Source organism: Xenopus tropicalis, chromosome 3, assembly GCF_000004195.4.
Source record: "Xenopus tropicalis strain Nigerian chromosome 3, UCB_Xtro_10.0, whole genome shotgun sequence".
NCBI lineage: Eukaryota > Metazoa > Chordata > Amphibia > Anura > Pipidae > Xenopus > Xenopus tropicalis.
In genome coordinates this window covers 152,049,799-152,071,212 of record NC_030679.2, presented here as the reverse complement: position 1 = coordinate 152,071,212, position 21,414 = coordinate 152,049,799, and the positions used below count along the sequence as shown (strand labels likewise).

General features: G+C 45.5%; 1 protein-coding gene across 2 annotated transcripts; it reads left to right on the top strand.

Annotated features, from left to right (window-relative positions):
- Positions 1-521: 521 nt before the first annotated feature.
- On the top strand, positions 522-20,820 carry epo (erythropoietin). 2 transcript variants are annotated; one of them, XM_012954706.3, is made up of 5 exons: positions 522-1,099; positions 13,627-13,757; positions 14,612-14,698; positions 17,593-17,757; positions 20,410-20,820. In XM_012954706.3, the coding sequence occupies exons 1-5, from the start codon at positions 1,087-1,089 to the stop codon at positions 20,554-20,556; spliced, it is 543 nt and encodes a 180-aa protein (XP_012810160.1). In that variant the 5' UTR covers positions 522-1,086; the 3' UTR covers positions 20,557-20,820.
- Positions 20,821-21,414: the final 594 nt, after the last annotated feature.

Genomic DNA, 21,414 nt, shown 5'->3' with positions numbered 1-21,414 from the left:
CAGGTGTATATAACACAGGGAGGCTAATGTGCCAGTGTGTGTGCCAGTCAGCCTGACTGCCCAGCTGCAGGTGTATATAACACGGGGAGGCTAATGTGCCAGTGTGTGTGCCAGCCTGACTGCCCAGCTGCAGGTGTATATAACACGGGGAGGCTAATGTGCCAGTGTGTGTGCCAGCCTGACTGCCCAGCTGCAGGTGTATATAACACGGGGAGGCTAATGTGCCAGTGTGTGTGCCAGTCAGCCTGGCTGCCCAGCTGCAGGTGTATATAACACGGGGAGGCTAATGTGCCAGTGTGTGTGCCAGTCAGCCTGGCTGCCCAGCTGCAGGTGTATATAACACGGGGAGGCTAATGTGCCAGTGTGTGTGTGTGCCAGCCTGGCTGCCCAGCTGCAGGTGTATATAACACGGGGAGGCTAATGTGCCAGTGTGTGTGCCAGTCAGCCTGACTGCCCAGCTGCAGGTGTATATAACACGGGGAGGCTAATGTGCCAGTGTGTGTGCCAGCCTGGCTGCCCAGCTGCAGGTGTATATAACACGGGGAGGCTAATGTGCCAGTGTGTGTGCCAGTCAGCCTGGCTGCCCAGCTGAGGATGTGAGTGTATAGCAGGCGCTACGGTGGATGCGGTGGAAGCGTGTGTGGCTGACGTGATAAGTTTCCCATTGTCTCCTTCCGCCAGGAAGGCTTTTTCGTGAGGAAGGCAAATCAGGAAGTCCCCCTTTCCCGTGCTCTGTCACAGTGAAATATGAATTGGACACGGCTGAAACGCACAGCTCCCTGCAAGCCTTTCTGCTGCTTCCAATCTGCTGGTGAAACATTAACTGCGGCTGTCTGTCCCACATGGCTCTCTCCCCATCAAGCCCCACAAACCTGAGGCTCGCCTAATTCCCATGCAATGCCCCTGGGCTCCTGCTGGGGTGCAGCTACCTTGCATTGTGGGGGCGCCGAGTGAACTTGCGGGCGTCTGAGCCAAACTGGAGTTCTACCGGCCGGGCACCATCCTCTTTGCTTCACTTTGGATTATTGGACAGTTGCCATTTAATGCCATGGAAAATGCAAGTCCCCTATATTTGAAGATTTGGATATGGGTGTGACTGGTAGGTAATTATTCCTGTTTGTTAAATGCACATCAGTGGGAATTGGATCTGATGGGTCAGTACCGGGACGATTGTTATGTCCCTGCAAGATCACCTTACAGCTGAGCCAGTTGCATGTAGGGACGCAGTACAGAGGGACAGTATATAGCATGCACTAATGTGGCTACCGAAGGGCAGGATTTGGCTAACAATAAGCACAGGGAGTAGTGTTCCATAACTTGGCACATACCTGCTGCACCTGCACCACTGCTAGCCCATATATCCTTCCCTAGGCTCAGGAACTGACACACACGCAGCTACTTACTGCTGCCTGCCCCCCAACTGCCAGCCCATATAACCTTCCCTAGGCTCAGGAACTGACACACACGCAGCTACTTACTGCTGCCTGCCCCCCAACTGCTAGCCCATATACCCTTCCCTAGGCTCAGGAACTCACACACACGCAGCTACTTACTGCTGCCTGCCCCCCAACTGCCAGCCCATATACCCTTCCCTAGGCTCAGAAACTCACACAAACGGCACTACTGACAGCTGCCTGCCCCCAACTGCCAGCCCATATACTCTTCCCTAGGCTCAGAAACTCACACAAACGGCACTACTGACAGCTGCCTGCCCCCAACTACTGGCCCCCTGCCCCAACTACTAGCCCCCTGCCCAAACTACTAGCCTCCTGCCCAAACTACTAGCCCCCTGCCCAAACTACTAGCCTCCTGCCCCAACTACTAGCCCCCTGCCTCAACTACTAGATGGGTATCAGGGGAGAGATACTCAGTACCGTTATACAGAGAAAGAGATGGGTATAAGGGGAGAGATACTCAGTACCGTTATACAGAGAGGGGAGAGATACTCAGTACCGTTATACAGAGAGGGGAGAGATACTCAGTACCTTTATACAGAGAGGGGAGAGATACTCAGTACCGTTATACAGAGAGGGGAGAAACTCAGTACCGTTATACAGAGAGGGGAGATACTCAGTACCGTTATACAGAGAGGGGAGATACTCAGTACCGTTATACAGAGAGGGGAGAGATACTCAGTACCGTTATACAGAGAGAGGAGAGATACTCAGTACCGTTATACAGAGAGGGGAGAGATACTCAGTACCGTTATATAGAGACAGAGATGGGTATAAGGGGAGAGATACTCAGTACCGTTATACAGAGACAGAGATGGGTATAAGGGGAGAGATACTCAGTACCGTTATACAGAGGGGGGAGAGATACTCAGTACCGTTATACAGAGAGGGGAGAGATACTCAGCACCGTTATACAGAGAGGGGAGAGATACTCAGTACCGTTATACAGAGAGGGGAGATACTCAGTACCGTTATACAGAGAGGGGAGAGATACTCAGGACTGTTATACAGAGAGGGGAGAGATACTCAGTACCGTTATACAGAGACAGAGATGGGTATCAGGGGAGAGATACTCAGTACCGTTATACAGAGGGGGGAGAGATACTCAGTACCGTTATACAGAGAGGGGAGAGATACTCAGTACCGTTATACAGAGAGGGGAGAGATACTCAGTACCGTTATACAGAGAGGGGAGGGATACTCAGTACCGTTATACAGAGAGGGGAGAGATACTCAGGACTGTTATACAGAAAGGGGAGAGATACTCATTACCGTTATACAGAGAGGGGAGAGATACTCAGGACTGTTATACAGAGAGGGGAGAGATACTCAGTACTGTTATACAGAGAGGGGAGAGATACTCAGTACTGTTATACAGAGAGGGGAGAGATACTCAGTACCATTATACAGAGAGGGGAGAGATACTCAGTACTGTTATACAGAGAGGGGAGAGATACTCAGTACCGTTATACAGAGACAGAGATGGGTATCAGGGGAGAGATACTCAGTACCGTTATACAGAGAGGGGAGAGATACTCAGGACTGTTATACAGAGAGGGGAGAGATACTCAGTACTGTTATACAGAGAGGGGAGAGATACTCAGTACTGTTATACAGAGAGGGGAGAGATACTCAGTACCATTATACAGAGAGGGGAGAGATACTCAGTACTGTTATACAGAGAGGGGAGAGATACTCAGTACCGTTATACAGAGACAGAGATGGGTATCAGGGGAGAGATACTCAGTACCGTTATACAGAGACAGAGATGGGTATCAGGAGAGAGATACTCAGTACCGTTATACAGAGACAGAGATGGGTATCAGGGGAGAGATACTCAGTACCGTTATACAGAGACAGAGATGGGTATCAGGAGAGAGATACTCAGTACCGTTATACAGAGATGGGTATCAGGGGAGAGATACTCAGTACCGTTATACAGAGAGGGGAGATACTCAGTACTGTTATACAGAGAGGGGAGAGATACTCAGTACCGTTATACAGAGAGGGGAGGGATACTCAGTACCGTTATACAGAGAGGGGAGAGATACTCAGTACCGTTATACAGAGAGGGGAGAGATACTCAGTACCGTTATACAGAGAGGGGAGATACTCAGTACCGTTATACAGAGATGGGAGATACTCAGTACCGTTATACAGAGATGGGAGATACTCAGTACCGTTATACAGAGATGGGTATCAGGGGAGAGATACTCAGTATCCTCCTGCCCCGATTGATGTAAATTGCCAGGGGTAAAACATACCCACGGTGTAGGTGGGCTCCTACCGGACACATTTGCAATGTCTATATTTTACCACAAGTGATGAATATTGGTAGAAGGGGAGATTTGCACTGGAGCAGATTAAGTGGCCAAAGTTTAGTTCCTACTGGGATTATGGTTTCTATGCTAACCCTATGCATATGTGGTACATATCTAGAACATTCCTCCTCCACTCAGCCTCCTATATAGCAGCTCCCCACTACTATTATTATTATTATTCCAGTTCCCCCTATTCCCTCTGGGTAGTGGCACCTCCTACCCGCTCTCTGGGCACTGCCCCTCTCACGCTGTGCCCGTTGGAGACACATTGGTGCCCTATGAGGAATGCAGAGCAGAGGGCAGTTTCAGGCTCATGGATGGCACGTGCAGGCCTGTGTAAGAAATAGTTGCAGGTTGTGCTGAGTAATTGTCCCAATAAATACGTGCCTGTGACATTTCCTCTCCCTGACCCCGTCACACTGTGCCAGGACTCCCTGCATGCCGCACACAGCTCTGTATACAATGAGGCTTCCCACGTCCTCCTTCTTCCACATTCCACGTCCTACAGAGACACAATAGTCCAGATATATCACTTCTATTTCTGAGCTTTGTCTATTTATAGATATTACGGATATTAGGCAATAGAGCAGGGATCCCCAACCTTTTATACCCGGGAGCCACATTTAAATGGAAAAAGTATTGGGGAGCAACACAAGCATGAAACAGGTTCCTGGGGTGCCAATAAGAGCTATAATTGGCTACTTAATTGCCCCTATGGGCACTGGCAGCCTATAGAAGGCTCTGTGTGACATTCTACTTATACCAAAACCAAGGGGTTGGGGAGCAACATGTTGCACTGCTTGGGGAACACTGCTATAGAACATTACACTGGCCAGCAAATATCATTTCATTGTGTTGCTCTCATTTTCCATTGGGTGCTTTTGTGATGGAGGGGTTGTGCTCTATGTAAAGGGTAGGGGGGCTATGATCTGAGTTATACATTCAGGAGTAGGGAATTCATTTCAAGTGGGTGGTTATACAGTTAATAAAGATCTGGCTTAGAAAATAATATCTGAATTGGGGCAGTTTCCATAAAAAAGTGGAAAAATACAAAGACTGCGGCTCTGTCCCTTGAAGGCCAGTCACGGTGACACTTTAGGGGATTACCTATTTATCATCTTCTTCATAAGAGAGGAAATGTTACACGCATGCTTATATACCTGTATTGTTATTAAAGGAGAAGGAAAGGCAAAGTCACTTGGGGGTGCCAAAATGTTAGGCACCCCCAAGTGACTTTAATCGCTTACCTTGTACCCCGGGCTGGTTCCCCTGTTAGGAGAGAACAGCCCCAGCCCGGGGTACCTGTAGCGAGCGCTTCCTACTCGCGCTGCTGCTGAATGTCCGGGACACGGGCATGCGCAGTAGAGTGAAAAGCCGACTTCTCTGTTATAGTTCCACTATTCCCTCTACTGCGCCTGCGCGCGGCGAGACAGGAACGAGGCACCGGGCTGGGGCTGTTCTCTCCTAACAGGGGCACCAGCCCGGGGTAAAAGGTAGGCGATTGAAGTCACTTGGGGGTGCCTAACATTTTGGCACCCCCCCAAGTGACTTTGCCTTTCCTTCTCCTTTAATGGAGAACTGACCCCCCCAACCCTCTCCACTGGCCGCCCTCCCTGCAGCACCATGGATTCCATGCGCAGTTCACAGACCCCCCCCGCATGTTTCTGTCCCAATTGCAATAGGAAGACTATTAAATAAAAATACACCGTGGGAGGAGGAGGCAGGGAGGGCATCCAATGGAGACCAGTTAAGGGAGGCCGGGGTTTAGTTCTCCTTTCAGAACTAGAAGAGGCCGAGTGTTCGAATCCGCAGTCTGAAGGCCTCGGATATGCAGGGGTCCCTGTATGTAAGAAAACAAACTAAAATGAATTGAGGAGATTCTCTGTTTCAGAGGCATTATGGGAAGTGGCAGGATGCAAATTAGCCATGTGGGTATTGGCTGCAACCACTGGAATGCGCTTCTTGCAGGGAAGTCACATGACCTGTAGCGCACAATGACACCGCAGCTCCAGCGTTATGTGTATGCATCATTTCACTTACTTCAGCCCCCAATAACAGCGGTTCTGCCTGATATTTACCCCAGTTATATGTAGTGAGTCCCAAAGAAATAATTACTGATCAGTTGTAATATACAGCATTACAGAATATGCTGCTGCCACAGGCAATACAATAAGGTCCGACTCCTGACTAAGCATGACGCCAGCAGGCGCTATTTCTGCCTCACACATCACTATGTACCATTCAGCATTGTCCGGATATCACAGAGCCAAAGATCATGTGAGCTATCCAGAAGGAAGTTTAAAGGGTTAAATGTCAGCTCTTTTACTGCACTTTTATTTGGCCTAGTCCATTAACTAAAATATTATTATCTTCCATGAGCCTTCAGTGCATTTGTATTGAGTGAGCTGCATAAACCTCAGGCTCAGCACTATCCTGCCAGAATCTCCTGTGGTGCCTCTAATAATCTGCTAAATCTTCCATTACTGTACTGTAATATTGCCCCTTCCCCAGTGTAACCAATCCCCCCCCTTATATATTTATATATAGTGACCCCCCCTTAACTGCCCCTTCCCCAGTGTAACCAACCCCCCCCCTTATATATTTATATATAGTGACCCCCCCCTTAACTGCCCCTTCCCCAGTGTAACCAATCCCAACTGGGCCAGCCTTTCCCCATAACTGAGCCCATTCCCTTTATCAGCTTAGTCGCTCTTCCCTGTACTTTCTCTATTTCATTACTGCCCCCCCCTTATATATTTATATATAGTGACCCCCCTTAACTGCCCCCCCCCCCCCCCAGTGTAACCAATCCCAACTGGGCCAGCCTTTCCCCATAACTGAGCCCATTCCCTTTATCAGCTTAGTCGCTCTTCCCTGTACTTTCTCTATTTCATTACTGCCCCCCCCCTTATATATTTATATATAGTGACCCCCCCTTAACTGCCCCCCCCCCCAGTGTAACCAATCCCAACTGGGCCAGCCTTTCCCCATAACTGAGCCCATTCCCTTTATCAGCTTAGTCGCTCTTCCCTGTACTTTCTCTATTTCATTACTGCCCCCCCTTATATATTTATATATAGTGACCCCCCCCTTAACTGCCCCCCCCCCCAGTGTAACCAATCCCAACTGGGGCCAGCCTTTCCCCATAACTGAGCCCATTCCCTTTATCAGCTTAGTCGCTCTTCCCTGTACTTTCTCTATTTCATTACTGCCCCCCCCTTATATATTTATATATAGTGACCCCCCCTTAACTGCCACCCCCCCCCCCCCAGTGTAACCAATCCCAACTGGGCCAGCCTTTCCCCATAACTGAGCCCATTCCCTTTATCAGCTTAGTCGCTCTTCCCTGTACTTTCTCTATTTCATTACTGCCCCCCTTATATATTTATATATAGTGACCCCCCCTTAACTGCCCCCCCCCCCCCAGTGTAACCAATCCCAACTGGGCCAGGCTTTCCCCATAACTGAGCCCATTCCCTTTATCAGCTTAGTCGCTCTTCCCTGTACTTTCTCTATTTCATTACTGCCCCCCCCTTATATATTTATATATAGTGACCCCCCCTTAACTGCCCCCCCCCCCAGTGTAACCAATCCCAACTGGGCCAGCCTTTCCCCATAACTGAGCCCATTCCCCTTTATCAGCTTAGTCGCTCTTCCCTGTACTTTCTCTATTTCATTACTGCCCCCCCCTTATATATTTATATATAGTGACCCCCCCTTAACTGCCACCCCCCCCCCCAGTGTAACCAATCCCAACTGGGCCAGCCTTTCCCCATAACTGAGCCCATTCCCTTTATCAGCTTAGTCGCTCTTCCCTGTACTTTCTCTATTTCATTACTGCCCCCCCTTATATATTTATATATAGTGACCCCCCCTTAACTACCCCCCCCCAGTGTAACCAATCCCAACTGGGCCAGCCTTTCCCCATAACTGAGCCCATTCCCTTTATCAGCTTAGTCGCTCTTCCCTGTACTTTCTCTATTTCATTACTGCCCCCCCCTTATATATTTATATATAGTGACCCCCCCTTAACTGCCCCCCCCCCCCCAGTGTAACCAATCCCAACTGGGCCAGCCTTTCCCCATAACTGAGCCCATTCCCTTTATCAGCTTAGTCGCTCTTCCCTGTACTTTCTCTATTTCATTACTGCCCCCCCCTTATATATTTATATATAGTGACCCCCCCTTAACTGCCCCCCCCCCCCCAGTGTAACCAATCCCAACTGGGCCAGCCTTTCCCCATAACTGAGCCCATTCCCTTTATCAGCTTAGTCGCTCTTCCCTGTACTTTCTCTATTTCATTACTGCCCCCCCTTATATATTTATATATAGTGACCCCCCTTAACTGCCCCCCCCCCCCCCAGTGTAACCAATCCCAACTGGGCCAGCCTTTCCCCATAACTGAGCCCATTCCCTTTATCAGCTTAGTCGCTCTTCCCTGTACTTTCTCTATTTCATTACTGCCCCCCCTTATATATTTATATATAGTGACCCCCCTTAACTGCCCCCCCCCCCAGTGTAACCAATCCCAACTGGGCCAGCCTTTCCCCATAACTGAGCCCATTCCCTTTATCAGCTTAGTCGCTCTTCCCTGTACTTTCTCTATTTCATTACTGCCCCCCCTTATATATTTATATATAGTGACCCCCCCTTAACTGCCCCCCCCCCCAGTGTAACCAATCCCAACTGGGCCAGCCTTTCCCCATAACTGAGCCCATTCCCTTTATCAGCTTAGTCGCTCTTCCCTGTACTTTCTCTATTTCATTACTGCCCCCCCTCTTATATATTTATATATAGTGACCCCCCCTTAACTGCCCCCCCCCCCAGTGTAACCAATCCCAACCGGGCCAGCCTTTCCCCATAACTGAGCCCATTCCCTTTATCAGCTTAGTCGCTCTTCCCTGTACTTTCTCTATTTCATTACTGCCCCCCCCTTATATATTTATATATAGTGACCCCCCCTTAACTGCCACCCCCCCCCCCCCCCCCAGTGTAACCAATCCCAACTGGGCCAGCCTTTCCCCATAACTGAGCCCATTCCCTTTATCAGCTTAGTCGCTCTTCCCTGTACTTTCTCTATTTCATTACTGCCCCCCCTTATATATTTATATATAGTGACCCCCCCTTAACTGCCCCCCCCCCCAGTGTAACCAATCCCAACTGGGCCAGCCTTTCCCCATAACTGAGCCCATTCCCTTTATCAGCTTAGTCGCTCTTCCCTGTACTTTCTCTATTTCATTACTGCCCCCCCTTATATATTTATATATAGTGACCCCCCCTTAACTACCCCCCCCCAGTGTAACCAATCCCAACTGGGCCAGCCTTTCCCCATAACTGAGCCCATTCCCTTTATCAGCTTAGTCGCTCTTCCCTGTACTTTCTCTATTTCATTACTGCCCCCCCCTTATATATTTATATATAGTGACCCCCCCTTAACTGCCCCTTCCCCAGTGTAACCAATCCCAACTGGGCCAGCCTTTCCCCATAACTGAGCCCATTCCCTTTATCAGCTTAGTCGCTCTTCCCTGTACTTTCTCTATTTCATTTCTGCCCCCCCTTATATATTTATATATAGTGACCCCCCCCCCTTATATATTTATATATAGTGATCCTACCCCCCAACTGCCCCTGCCCCAGTGTACCCCAACTCATGTTAGTTACATGAGTGACACCTGTTAGATGCTGATCTGGTAGTGCAATATTATTCACATTATTATTATTTTTTTGTAGCAAGAAGAGCAATGTGTGGTTACAATGCAGCTGGGGAGAATGTGATACAGACACACACTTACTTGGCACAGCTAATAGGCCACAATAGAGAGATAATGGAAGCCAGACAGGTTGGGTTCCCCCAGGCTGAAGCATTTGGCAATGACAGATGAAGTGATACAATGTATCAGGTTAGTTCTGGGCAGAAAGCCAAGTTGCACATAGATAGTAAGCAGTTGGCCGAGAGCCCAGGCTAACTAGTTACATTGTATCCCCTCTCTCTGCACCAGTTATGGAGGAGGAAAGCTGTTCCATACTAAACATGCACTGGGCCTGTAAAGGGGAAGTTCACCTTTCTAGAAGTTGCATTTTAGGAATAGTGCTTTACATTTGCTGGTATTTTAGTTGATGGGGCACAGAGAGGGGTCACCAATCCCCTTTGCGTCTCTGCTGTATAAAGTCAGTGCACTGGGGGCACATTTACTAATGAGTGAGGGTTCCCTTTGGTAGCTCCGCCCACACTGCGTGCAACTACGTCAGGTGGTCATTCATTTGAGATTTTTCGCCAGCGCATACTTTTCCTAACAAATTTTCTCTGGCGGCACTATCGTTCAGAGGAAACTTGCTAGTATATGTGAGCGAGTGGGAATCAGTGGCTGTATACAGGACAGATATGTGTACTTACTAATGATGTTGCTGAACTATGGCTAAAGGTGCCCCATAGTGAGAGCAGCAAAGACTTCATGCTGCGCCTGCGACGGAATGTCTCCCAAATGAAGCGAGGAAGGGCAGAGCGCCAGGCCATGATGCCAGCACCCTGTCACGTGACCATCTGCAGCCAGGAGATATTAACAGGGACCTGGCACCCTAAGAAATCATTCCAATCCCTTGCTATTACACTAATGGGGCAATAATAAATGTTACTTACACTGTATAAATACAAACCAGGTATTTTTAAGTCTTGGATTTGTAGCAAGGGCCAAATGACTGAATTATCCAGAATTCGCTCGGTATCGGCCACCTGTAGGTGGGGATATTGGGAGAAGATCCGCTCGCTTGGCGATCTTAACGTGTATGGCCACCTTTAGATTCAATTTGCATTTAGTCTATCCTTTTGGGAGGACTTTTTTATTCACTGACCTTTTAAAGGAAGCGAGGGCAGAATTGTGTTAGCTGTGGATAATTCCGGAAACAATACTGAAGAACAGGAAGTATTCTGTGGGGTTGAGAGCTTCCATGGGAAACAGTCTGCCAATTAAGGGGGCACTATGATACTAATTTGTAGACATCAAATTCACACAAACGTACATTTATATTTACTGTAGGTACTGTATTGTAAGGTACTGTGTGTGGCTCTAAATTAGCTAATATATAGTCTCTTATATTGTGAGTGAATCCTGCCTTATTATCAATTAGCAGCGCCATACACTGAGAAGGGTCCTCAGAAGCAAGGCACTGCTTTATTATAGGAGTATCACTCATGTATTGTAAGGGATAATGTACCCCCTACTGTAAATGATAAGGATATTAGCAGTCACTGAGGGGTTCTGTGCCCCCCATATAAAGGCACAAGGCTGCAGGCTGAGTATCTACCCGACGACAAGTGTCCTATGAAAGGCAGCTCGAAAGACTCACACTTGCAATATTATAAGGGATAATGTTACCCCTTACATAGATACGTAGCCAGTCTTGTATGACTATCTAACTGAGTAGGGTATCTGTGCCCTCACTGTTAGGAGGCAGGAATTGATGACTTTAGCTAGTCATAGAATTAAAGGCAAAGGCTGAGTATAGCAGAGGAACTCCACGTCATGTATTTATACAGGGGTGTACTGAGTGAGTCATATGATAAGGAGTATCAGGGCAGTCAACATGATGGCCCCCATATTATCATGAGGCCGCGATCCGAGAATGTGAGTTGTGTCTCCTACTGCTGACTTGGCGTGCTGAAAGACTGACGTGACAGTGAGGAGTGGGGCGGGTGGCAGGTCATATGATCGATGTGGACAAGGATCGTAAGGACGTGTTAAAGAGGTTCGATTGTGCGGTGCCGGCGTCGTAGTCCCCAAATAAGAAGCGATGCGAAGTAGCAACGTGGCTGGTGAAAGAAGGAATACATTCAGCTCGGGCGAGAGATTAAAGGGTGTTCTATTGAATCTTCCATGCACTTACCGGCGTGAAGAAGTGTTCCCTAGGTGACGTCGACATACAGGGTATTCATATGCGGGGTATGCGGCGAATCCAACTGTAGGCGGCGATAGATGTATTATCCTGGGATCTCTACGAATCATACGTGAAATACGATCGAATTGGATGAGCTCGTTGGCCTGAGTATCACTCATGTATTATAAGGGATAATGTACCCCCTACTGTAAATGATAAGGATATTAGCAGTCACTGAGGGGTTCCGTGCCCCCCATATAAAGGCACAAGGCTGCAGGCTGAGTTATACAGGGAACTCTGAGTATCACTCATGTATTATACGGGATTATGTACCCCCTACTGTAAATGATAAGGATATTAGCAGTCACTGAGGGGTTCTGTGCCCCCCATATAAAGGCACAAGGCTGGCAGGCTGAGTTATACAGGGAACTCTGAGTATCACTCATGTATTATAAGGGATAATGTACCCCCTACTGTAAATGATAAGGATATTAGCAGTCACTGAGGGGTTCTGTGCCCCCCATATAAAGGCACAAGGCTGCAGGCTGAGTTATACAGGGAACTCTGAGTATCACTCATGTATTATAAGGGATAATGTACCCCCTACTGTAAATGATAAGGATATTAGCAGTCACTGAGGGGTTCTGTGCCCCCCATATAAAGGCACAAGGCTGCAGGCTGAGTTATACAGGGAACTCTGAGTATCACTCATGTATTATAAGGGATAATGTACCCCCTACTGTAAATGATAAGGATATTAGCAGTCACTGAGGGGTTCTGTGCCCCCCATATAAAGGCACAAGGCTGCAGGCTGAGTTATACAGGGAACTCTGAGTATCACTCATGTATTATAAGGGATAATGTACCCCCTACTGTAAATGATAAGGATATTAGCAGTCACTGAGGGGTTCTGTGCCCCCCATTAAAGGCACAAGGCTGCAGGCTGAGTTATACAGGGAAACTCTGAGTATCAACTCATGTATTATAAGGGATAATGTACCCCCTACTGTAAATGATAAGGATATTAGCAGTCACTGAGGGGTTCTGTGCCCCCCATATAAAGGCACAAGGCTGCAGGCTGAGTTATACAGGGAACTCTGAGTATCACTCATGTATTATAAGGATAATGTACCCCCTACTGTAAATGATAAGGATATTAGCAGTCACTGAGGGGTTCTGTGCCCCCCATATAAAGGCCAAGGCTGCAGGCTGAGTTATACAGGGAACTCTGAGTATCACTCATGTATTATAAGGGGATTATGTACCCCCTACTGTAAATGATAAGGATATTAGCAGTCACTGAGGGGTTCTGTGCCCCCATATAAAGGCACAAGGCTGCAGGCTGAGTTATACAGGGAACTCTGAGTATCACTCATGTATTATACGGGATTATGTACCCCCTACTGTAAATGATAAGGATATTAGCAGTCACTGAGGGGTTCTGTGCCCCCCATATAAAGGCACAAGGCTGCAGGCTGAGTTATACAGGGAACTCTGAGTATCACTCATGTATTATAAGGGATAATGTGCCCCCTACTGTAAATGATAAGGATATAAGCAGTCACTGAGGGGTTCTGTGCCCCCCATATAAAGGCACAAGGCTGCAGGCTGAGTTGAGATAATGTACCCCCTACTATAAAACAGAAGGATAATAGAATTCCGAAAGAAATTCCATGAACGCATTTATACAGGTCTTGGAACTTTAAAGTGACTTTTAATATCCATTATTGTTCATGACACTCTATATGAGAGAGCGGTAGGAAGAGCGGATGTGAAATGCCTTTTTCTGTGGAGCAGTGACGGGACAGTATGCAGGTTCTGAGTGCGGCAGTCTCATAGAGTGCTGTGTAATTTGAAATGGCCAGTGTGCTCTGTGATATATTGATTATTTTAAAATAATAATAATAATATACTTCTGCCATAAACTTGGAGTTACAGGCAGTTACCATGTATTTAGTGATTCCGTGTTATATCTTACAGGTCTACTTACTCTGCTATCAATGTTGTTCGTTAGTGTGAAGCTCGTTACATGCGCCCCCTACAAGCCTGTCTGTGACAAAACAGTGGTGGACATGTTCATTAAAGAGGCCAGAGAAGCAGAAACAGCGATGGTGAGAAATAGCAAATGTTATATATATATATGAGGAATAATAAGGGGAGGTGTCAAATTAGTCTACAAAGTACCCTAAAAGTGCTGATATTGTTTTAAAAGGAGCTATCATGTGATCAGCATTTATCTTTAATGTGAAGGAGTTATAGGGAGGGGTATATGGAGCAGTAGGAGGAGTTATAGGGAGGGGTATATGGAGCAGTGGGAGGAGTTATAGGGAGGGGTATATGGAGCAGTAGGAGGAGTTATAGGGAGGGGTATATGGAGCAGTGGGAGGAGTTATAGGGAGGGGTATATGGAGCAGTGGGAGGAGTTATAGGGAAGGGTATATGGAGCAGTGGGAGGAGTTATAGGGAGGGGTATATGGAGCAGTAGGAGGAGTTATAGGGAGGGGTATATGGAGCAGTGGGAGGAGTTATAGGGAGGGGTATATGGAGCAGTGGGAGGAGTTATAGGGAGGGGTATATGGAGCAGTGGGAGGAGTTATAGGGAGGGGTATATGGAGCAGTAGGAGGAGTTATAGGGAGGGGTATATGGAGCAGTGGGAGGAGTTATAGGGAGGGGTATATGGAGCAGTGGGAGGAGTTATAGGGAGGGGTATATGGAGCAGTGGGAGGAGTTATAGGGAGGGGTATATGGAGCAGTAGGAGGAGTTATAGGGAAGGGTATATGGAGCAGTGGGAGGAGTTATAGGGAGGGGTATATGGAGCAGTAGGAGGAGTTATAGGGAAGGGTATATGGAGCAGTGGGAGGAGTAATATAAAGTAACGAAACAGGGTAAACCACATAATCTGAATATGCATGTCTATAGTTATTGATAATTCTTGTTACATATACATCTTATTTCCCCCCTAGGATTCCTGCAATATTATCTGTCAATTTCCTGAGGATATCATGGTCCCTGAAACAAAACTGAACCTCGGAGAATGGAATAAATTACATGTATGTATATCAATTCCTGTTTAATACTTATGTATGATTATGCTTAGATCAGACATACACGGTTGGCTGACATACACAGTCCTTGGCCTATTGGCCCATGTAAACCAGGCTGATATCTATCAGGAAGGAAAGAAACGCCCACTGGACATGGACTTCATCTGTCCACCCATGTGGTTATCTGTTGGTGGGTCTCCATAGGCCCCCAGTATATCCATCATTCCTATTTGGCCCAATGTGGGGCTCTTGCTGCGTGGGCCCAGCTTTAGAGATGTGAGATGGTACGTCTTATACATGCTATGTTAAATAAGAGAGCTACGGTGAGATATAAATGTCACAGTATGGCAGCTCCTACTCATATCCTACTATGGATGGATAGATAGATAGATAGATAGATAGATAGATGATTGATAGATAGATAATAGATATATATAGATATATAGATGATAGATAGATGACTGATAGATAGATATATAGATGATAGATTTATAGATAGATGATTGATAGATAGATGATTGATTGATTAGATAATATATATATATATATATATATATAGATAATAGATAGATGATTGATTGATAGATAGATTATTGATAGATGGATAGATAGATAATAGATAGATAGATAGATAGATATATAGATGATAGATAGATGATAGATAATAGATAGATATATAGATGATTGATAGATAGATGATAGATAAATAGATAGATGATTGATAGATATATATAGATGATAGATAGATGATTGATAGATAGATATATAGATATATAGATGATATATATATATAGATAGATGATTGATTGATAGATAGATACATTTTGAAACTGTACTGGTTTATACAAGGTGTTTGTAACAAATGGGCATGTTCCTTATAATTAGCTATTTAGACTGAATTAGCTATACCATGTGATACCAATGAAATGTTGGGTACGTGGGCAGTTACAACTAGGCCATATGGGATATATTTCATCTCTAAGCTATAACATTTCAGCGCTACATTCATATGTGCAATATTACAATGCAGAACTGGACACCTAGGGTCAACCATAGATCCCAATGTCTGGAGCCCATTGTCAAAACGGAAGCAAATCATGTATAAACGGTATAGGCATTGGGGGAAATAGAGGTGATGGGAATGATACTCTCCTTGGCCCACTAAGGCCGGGGCCCTCCAGGGGGTTCCTTGGTTCCTCGGGAGACCACTCTGACCCAGCAGAATGATGTTGCTCATTAGCTCAGTGTTAGATGAGTTATTCATTTAGCCCCAGTCTGTACCCAGGCCCAACTCACCCTAGTCTCACCCCCTTTGCCCAACACTAGGCCACCTATGGAATGAAGGGCACTGGGTGAGCACTGGATGGCACTTATGTAACTGTCACCGCGCTGCACACAGGGTGGGAAGGCTTGCCATTTGCATTATACTGTATCCCATAACAGGAGGGAAGCTTTAGTGCATGATGCTCGTGGAATGACCCCGCTGGGCTGCTGGTATGATGCCGATAGAGAGAAATGTGACTTTTTAGAGAATGAGCTGTCCTTTGAAGAGTTATGGGGGAAAGCGAGGGTTAATTCCCAGAGGGGCCACTTCCTTGCTGCCAAACATCCTCTGATGACAGTGGCACAGCGACAGGATGAGCCCTTATTGTCGCCAAAAACAAGCAGGGAGACACAAAGTGCCTTTAATCAGGGCCCGGCTATAAACAGTTTGGTGCCGTCTGACATTCAGCAGCCTCATTAGGCATTGGGGAAGAACGCACTGCTGGCTAGTTTATCCATTTCCCTCTGGTGGTGTTTCCGCTGCTAATGCCACACGCTGGCTCCCTAAATGCCATCCCGTCAGGCCTTCCAGCGAGAGCCAGACTGGAGGTACTGCTCTTAAAGGGGTGGCTTCGACTTGTAGCATGTTATAGAACGGCCAATTCTAAGCAACATTTCAACTAGTCTTCATTAATTGTTTTTTTTTATAGTTTTTAAACTATTTGCCTTATTCTTCTGACTCTTTGCAGCTTTCAAATGGGGGTCACTGACCCCGGCAGCCAAACCCTATTGCTCTGTGAGGCTCCAGTTTTATTGTTATTGTTACTTTTTGTAACTTTCATTTCTATTCAGCCCCTCTCTCCTATTCATATACCAGTCTCTCATCCAAAACACTCCTATGGACCTTAGCAACCAGATAGCTGCTGAAACTCCAAACTGCAGAGCTGCTGAACAAAAAGTAACTAAAAAAACTACAAATAATCAAAAATGAAGACCAACTGCAAAGAATATTACTCTCTACATCATACTAAAAGTCTGTGTTTAGCTATATTTCACTCAGCGGGGATGGCTAGCACACAGGCATTACTGGAACACACTCAGCTTCATGGGGTACACTAGGGGTGCAAGGCATAAGCAGTAACAATAACAATAAAACTGGAGCCTCACAGAGCAATAGGTTTTTAGTGACCCCCATTTGACAGTTGGAAAGAGACAGAAAGGCAAATAATTCAAAAACTATAAGAAATGAATAATGAAGACCAACTGAAAGTTATTTAGAACTGTTCATTCTATAACATACTCAGAGTACCCCATTAATAGCTGCCTAAGGCGTTATGCACAGGGTCCCCTTGCACCTATATGGGCTGTGCTACGGGCAGAAGTGCAAGTGCTCCATGTGTGAGCTTTATAGCGGTAACATTCTGTGACCCATCGCGCCCCAGGACATGCCCTACAGCCTGTCATTTAAACATAAGGATTCCATAAAGAGTAGAAATAAACATTGTTTCCTGTGCAACAGGATGGAAAGGGATTCTGCTTACGGGCATAAATAGCATTAATAAGAATTTATGCAGACAGGGGTTGGGTGTTTGCCAGTTTGTCACACCAGCCACCCAAACAATGTCTTTATCTTGTAGACATCCCAGCAGGCGGCAGAGGTTTGGAACGGTCTCATCTTATTTACAAAAGCCGTCCCAAGGATTGCTGATTTCATCTCAGATGCCAGCTTAAAGTTCCAAGTAGAAAAAATCCACGGCGACGTCCGCAGCGTTGTACATTTATTTAAGAGCCTCAACTTGCAGGTTTGTCATTTCTATCAGTACTTAATGGGTTAGATAATGTGTATAGGGCACAGTCCCCCCATATATCCCATTTATACTATAGGGCAGTTATAGGGTGTGTGTGTGTCAGTGTATAGGGCACAGTCCCCCCATATATCCCATTTATACTATAGGGCAGTTATAGGGTGTGTGTGTGTCAGTGTATAGGGCACAGTCCCCCCATATATCCCATTTATACTATAGGGCAGTTATAGGGTGTGTGTGTGTCAGTGTATAGGGCACAGTCCCCCCATATATCCCATTTATACTATAGGGCAGTTATAGGGTGTGTGTGTGTCAGTGTATAGGGCACAGTCCCCCCATATATCCCATTTATACTATAGGGCAGTTATAGGGTGTGTGTGTGTCAGTGTATAGGGCACAGTCCCCCCATATATCCCATTTATACTATAGGGCAGTTATAGGGTGTGTGTGTGTCAGTGTATAGGACACAGTCCCCCCATATATATATCCCATTTATACTATAGGGCAGTTATAGGGTGTGTGTGTCAGTGTATAGGGCACAGTCCCCCCATATATCCCATTTATACTATAGGGAAGTTATAGGGTGGTGTGTGTCAGTGTATAGGGCACAGTCCCCCCATATATCCCATTTATACTATAGGGCAGTTATAGGGTGTGTGTGTGTCAGTGTATAGGGCACAGTCCCCCCATATATCCCATTTATACTATAGGGCAGTTATAGGGTGTGTGTGTGTCAGTGTATAGGGCACAGTCCCCCCATATATCCCATTTATACTATAGGGCAGTTATAGGGTGTGGTGTGTCAGTGTATAGGGCACAGTCCCCCCATATATCCCATTTATACTATAGGGCAGTTATAGGGTGTGTGTGTGTCAGTGTATAGGGCACAGTCGCCCCATATATCCCATTTATACTATAGGGCAGTTATAGGGTGTTGTCAGTGTATAGGGCACAGTCTCCCCATATATCCCATTTATACTATAGGGCAGTTATAGGGTGTGTGTGTCAGTGTATAGGGCACAGTCCCCCCATAATATCCCATTATACTATAGGGCAGTTATAGGGTGTGTGTGTGTCAGTGTATAGGGCACAGTCCCCCCATAATCCCATTTATACTATAGGGCAGTTATAGGGTGTGTGTGTCAGTGTATAGGGCACAGTCCCCCCATATATCCCATTTATACTATAGGGCAGTTATAGGGTGTGTGTGTCAGTGTATAGGGCACAGTCCCCCCATATATCCCATTTATACTATAGGGCAGTTATAGGGTGTGTGTGTCAGTGTATAGGCACAGTCCCCCCATATATCCCATTTATACTATAGGGCAGTTTATAGGGTGTGTGTGTCAGTGTATAGGGCACAGTCCCCCCATATATCCCATTTATACTATAGGGCAGTTATAGGGTGTGTGTGTCAGTGTATAGGGCACAGCCCCCCATATATCCCATTTATACTATAGGGCAGTTTAGGGTGTGTCAGTGTAGGACCCCCCATATCCATTTATAGGGCAGTTAGGGTGTGTGTGTCAGGTGTATAGGGCACAGTCCCCCCCATATATCCCATTTATACTATAGGGCAGTTATAGGGTGTGTGTGTGTGTCAGTGTATAGGGCACAGTCCCCCCATATATCCCATTTATACTATAGGGCAGTTATAGGGTGTGGTGTGGTCAGTGTATAGGGCACAGTCCCCCCCATATATCCCATTTATACTATAGGGCAGTTATAGGGTGTGTGTGTGTCAGTGTATAGGGCACAGTCCCCCCATATATCCCATTTATACTATAGGGCAGTTATAGGGTGTGTGTCAGTATATAGTCAAGAAACTGCAGAGTACATTTCCCCAAGACAAAGACCAAGCTAATTGGAGGGGGGGGTTCTCTAGTCAGATGACACAAAATAAATAATCTGTTTGGCTATAATACAGAAGAACACCATCCCAAATGAAAGAATGGGAAGGGCAGTATCATGCTGTGTTCTGCTGGAAAAGTGACTGGTGCCCATTTAGAAAAAAAGATGGCATCATGGCCAATGAGTGTTCTGTAAAAATTCTGATATCACCTTGAACTTCAAACGTTTGTTTTTTAGCATGACAGTGACCCTAAGCATACCTCCGAAAGTAAAAGTACTAGAGTGTCCATCACAAAGCCCACACCAGAATCCCACTGAAAATGTGTGGACTGAACTGAAAAGGAGAAAGAGGGCCCCCAAACCTGACTGGCTTACCCCAGTTCTGTCAGGAGCTTGAGCAAGGCTCCCCTAAGCATTAGATTTAAGTGAAGCTATTTAAGGCAGTGCCACTCAGTACTAGTAAAGTGTATGGATAGGGTTAAAGCAACTGGACTTGTTAAGTAATCATTGAAGACGTTTCACTACTCATCCGAGCAGCTTCTTCAGTTCAACTGACTGGTATGGGAAGTCCTCGGATGAGTAGTGAAACGTCTTCAATGATTACTTAACAAGTCCAGTTGCTTTAAATTTATTTATACTAGATATACCATGACCTGGATGAATGAAAATCTTCATAGACATGTATGGATAGGTGTGACCCCAGGGAAAGCTACTGTAGGAGAGGGACATTATGGGTCCTGGGGTGACAGAAGAGCAAGTACAATGTGCAGTAAATGTCTGTAACTTATCTCCCTGTAGGATGAAGCTCAGACATCCCAGTCAGAAGCAAAGACACTTCCAGTACGGACATTCAAAAAATTCTTTTCTGTTTACACTAATTTTTTACGAGGTAAATTGAGACTGCTTGTGATGGCAGTGTGCCACGAGGCAAGCTTATCTACGTGAGGCTTCCCCCCCACTCCGGAGCAGCCCTACTCAACTCTCCTTCACTCCAAACAACACATGCAGGACAATATAAGGAAACCAAACATTTTTATATCAAGGACTCTTTTTTATGATAAACATTTTTTATATATATATGAATATTTGTGTATTGAAGAAGCAAAGAGGATGACGACTATAAAAGAGTTTATATATTTTATATTAAGTTAAAATTGTAAATATTTCTATATTTATGGAATATTTGGGACAAATAAATTAATTTTTTACTGGATTCTACGTTTTTAAAGATGTACAGACACACCCAATATTGATGACCATTTACACTGACTACAGAATGCTGTATAATTAGTTATACTGGGTATACAAAATGACCCGGAGCCCTGGAGCTCTGAGAGAGACGGGGGTCAGCGTCACTTTTTTGCAGAGGTGCAACTCAATTCCCTGCCCAAACTAGGTAAATATATATATATATATATATATATGTGAGTATATAGTAGATAGGACTGTGTAAGTTTGTATATATTCATATATATATATGAGTGCATAGATAGGCCTGTGTAAGTAAGTATGTATATATTAATATATATTTATGAGTGTATAGATAGGCCTGTGTAAGTAAGTATGTATATATTAATATATATTTATGAGTGTATAGATAGGCCTGTGTAAGTAAGTATGTATATATTAATATATATTTATGAGTGTATAGATAGGCCTGTGTAAGTAAGTATGTATATATTAATATATATTTATGAGTGTATAGATAGGCCTGTGTAAGTAAGTATGTATATATTAATATATATTTATGAGTGTATAGATAGGCCTGTGTAAGTAAGTATGTATATATTAATATATATATAT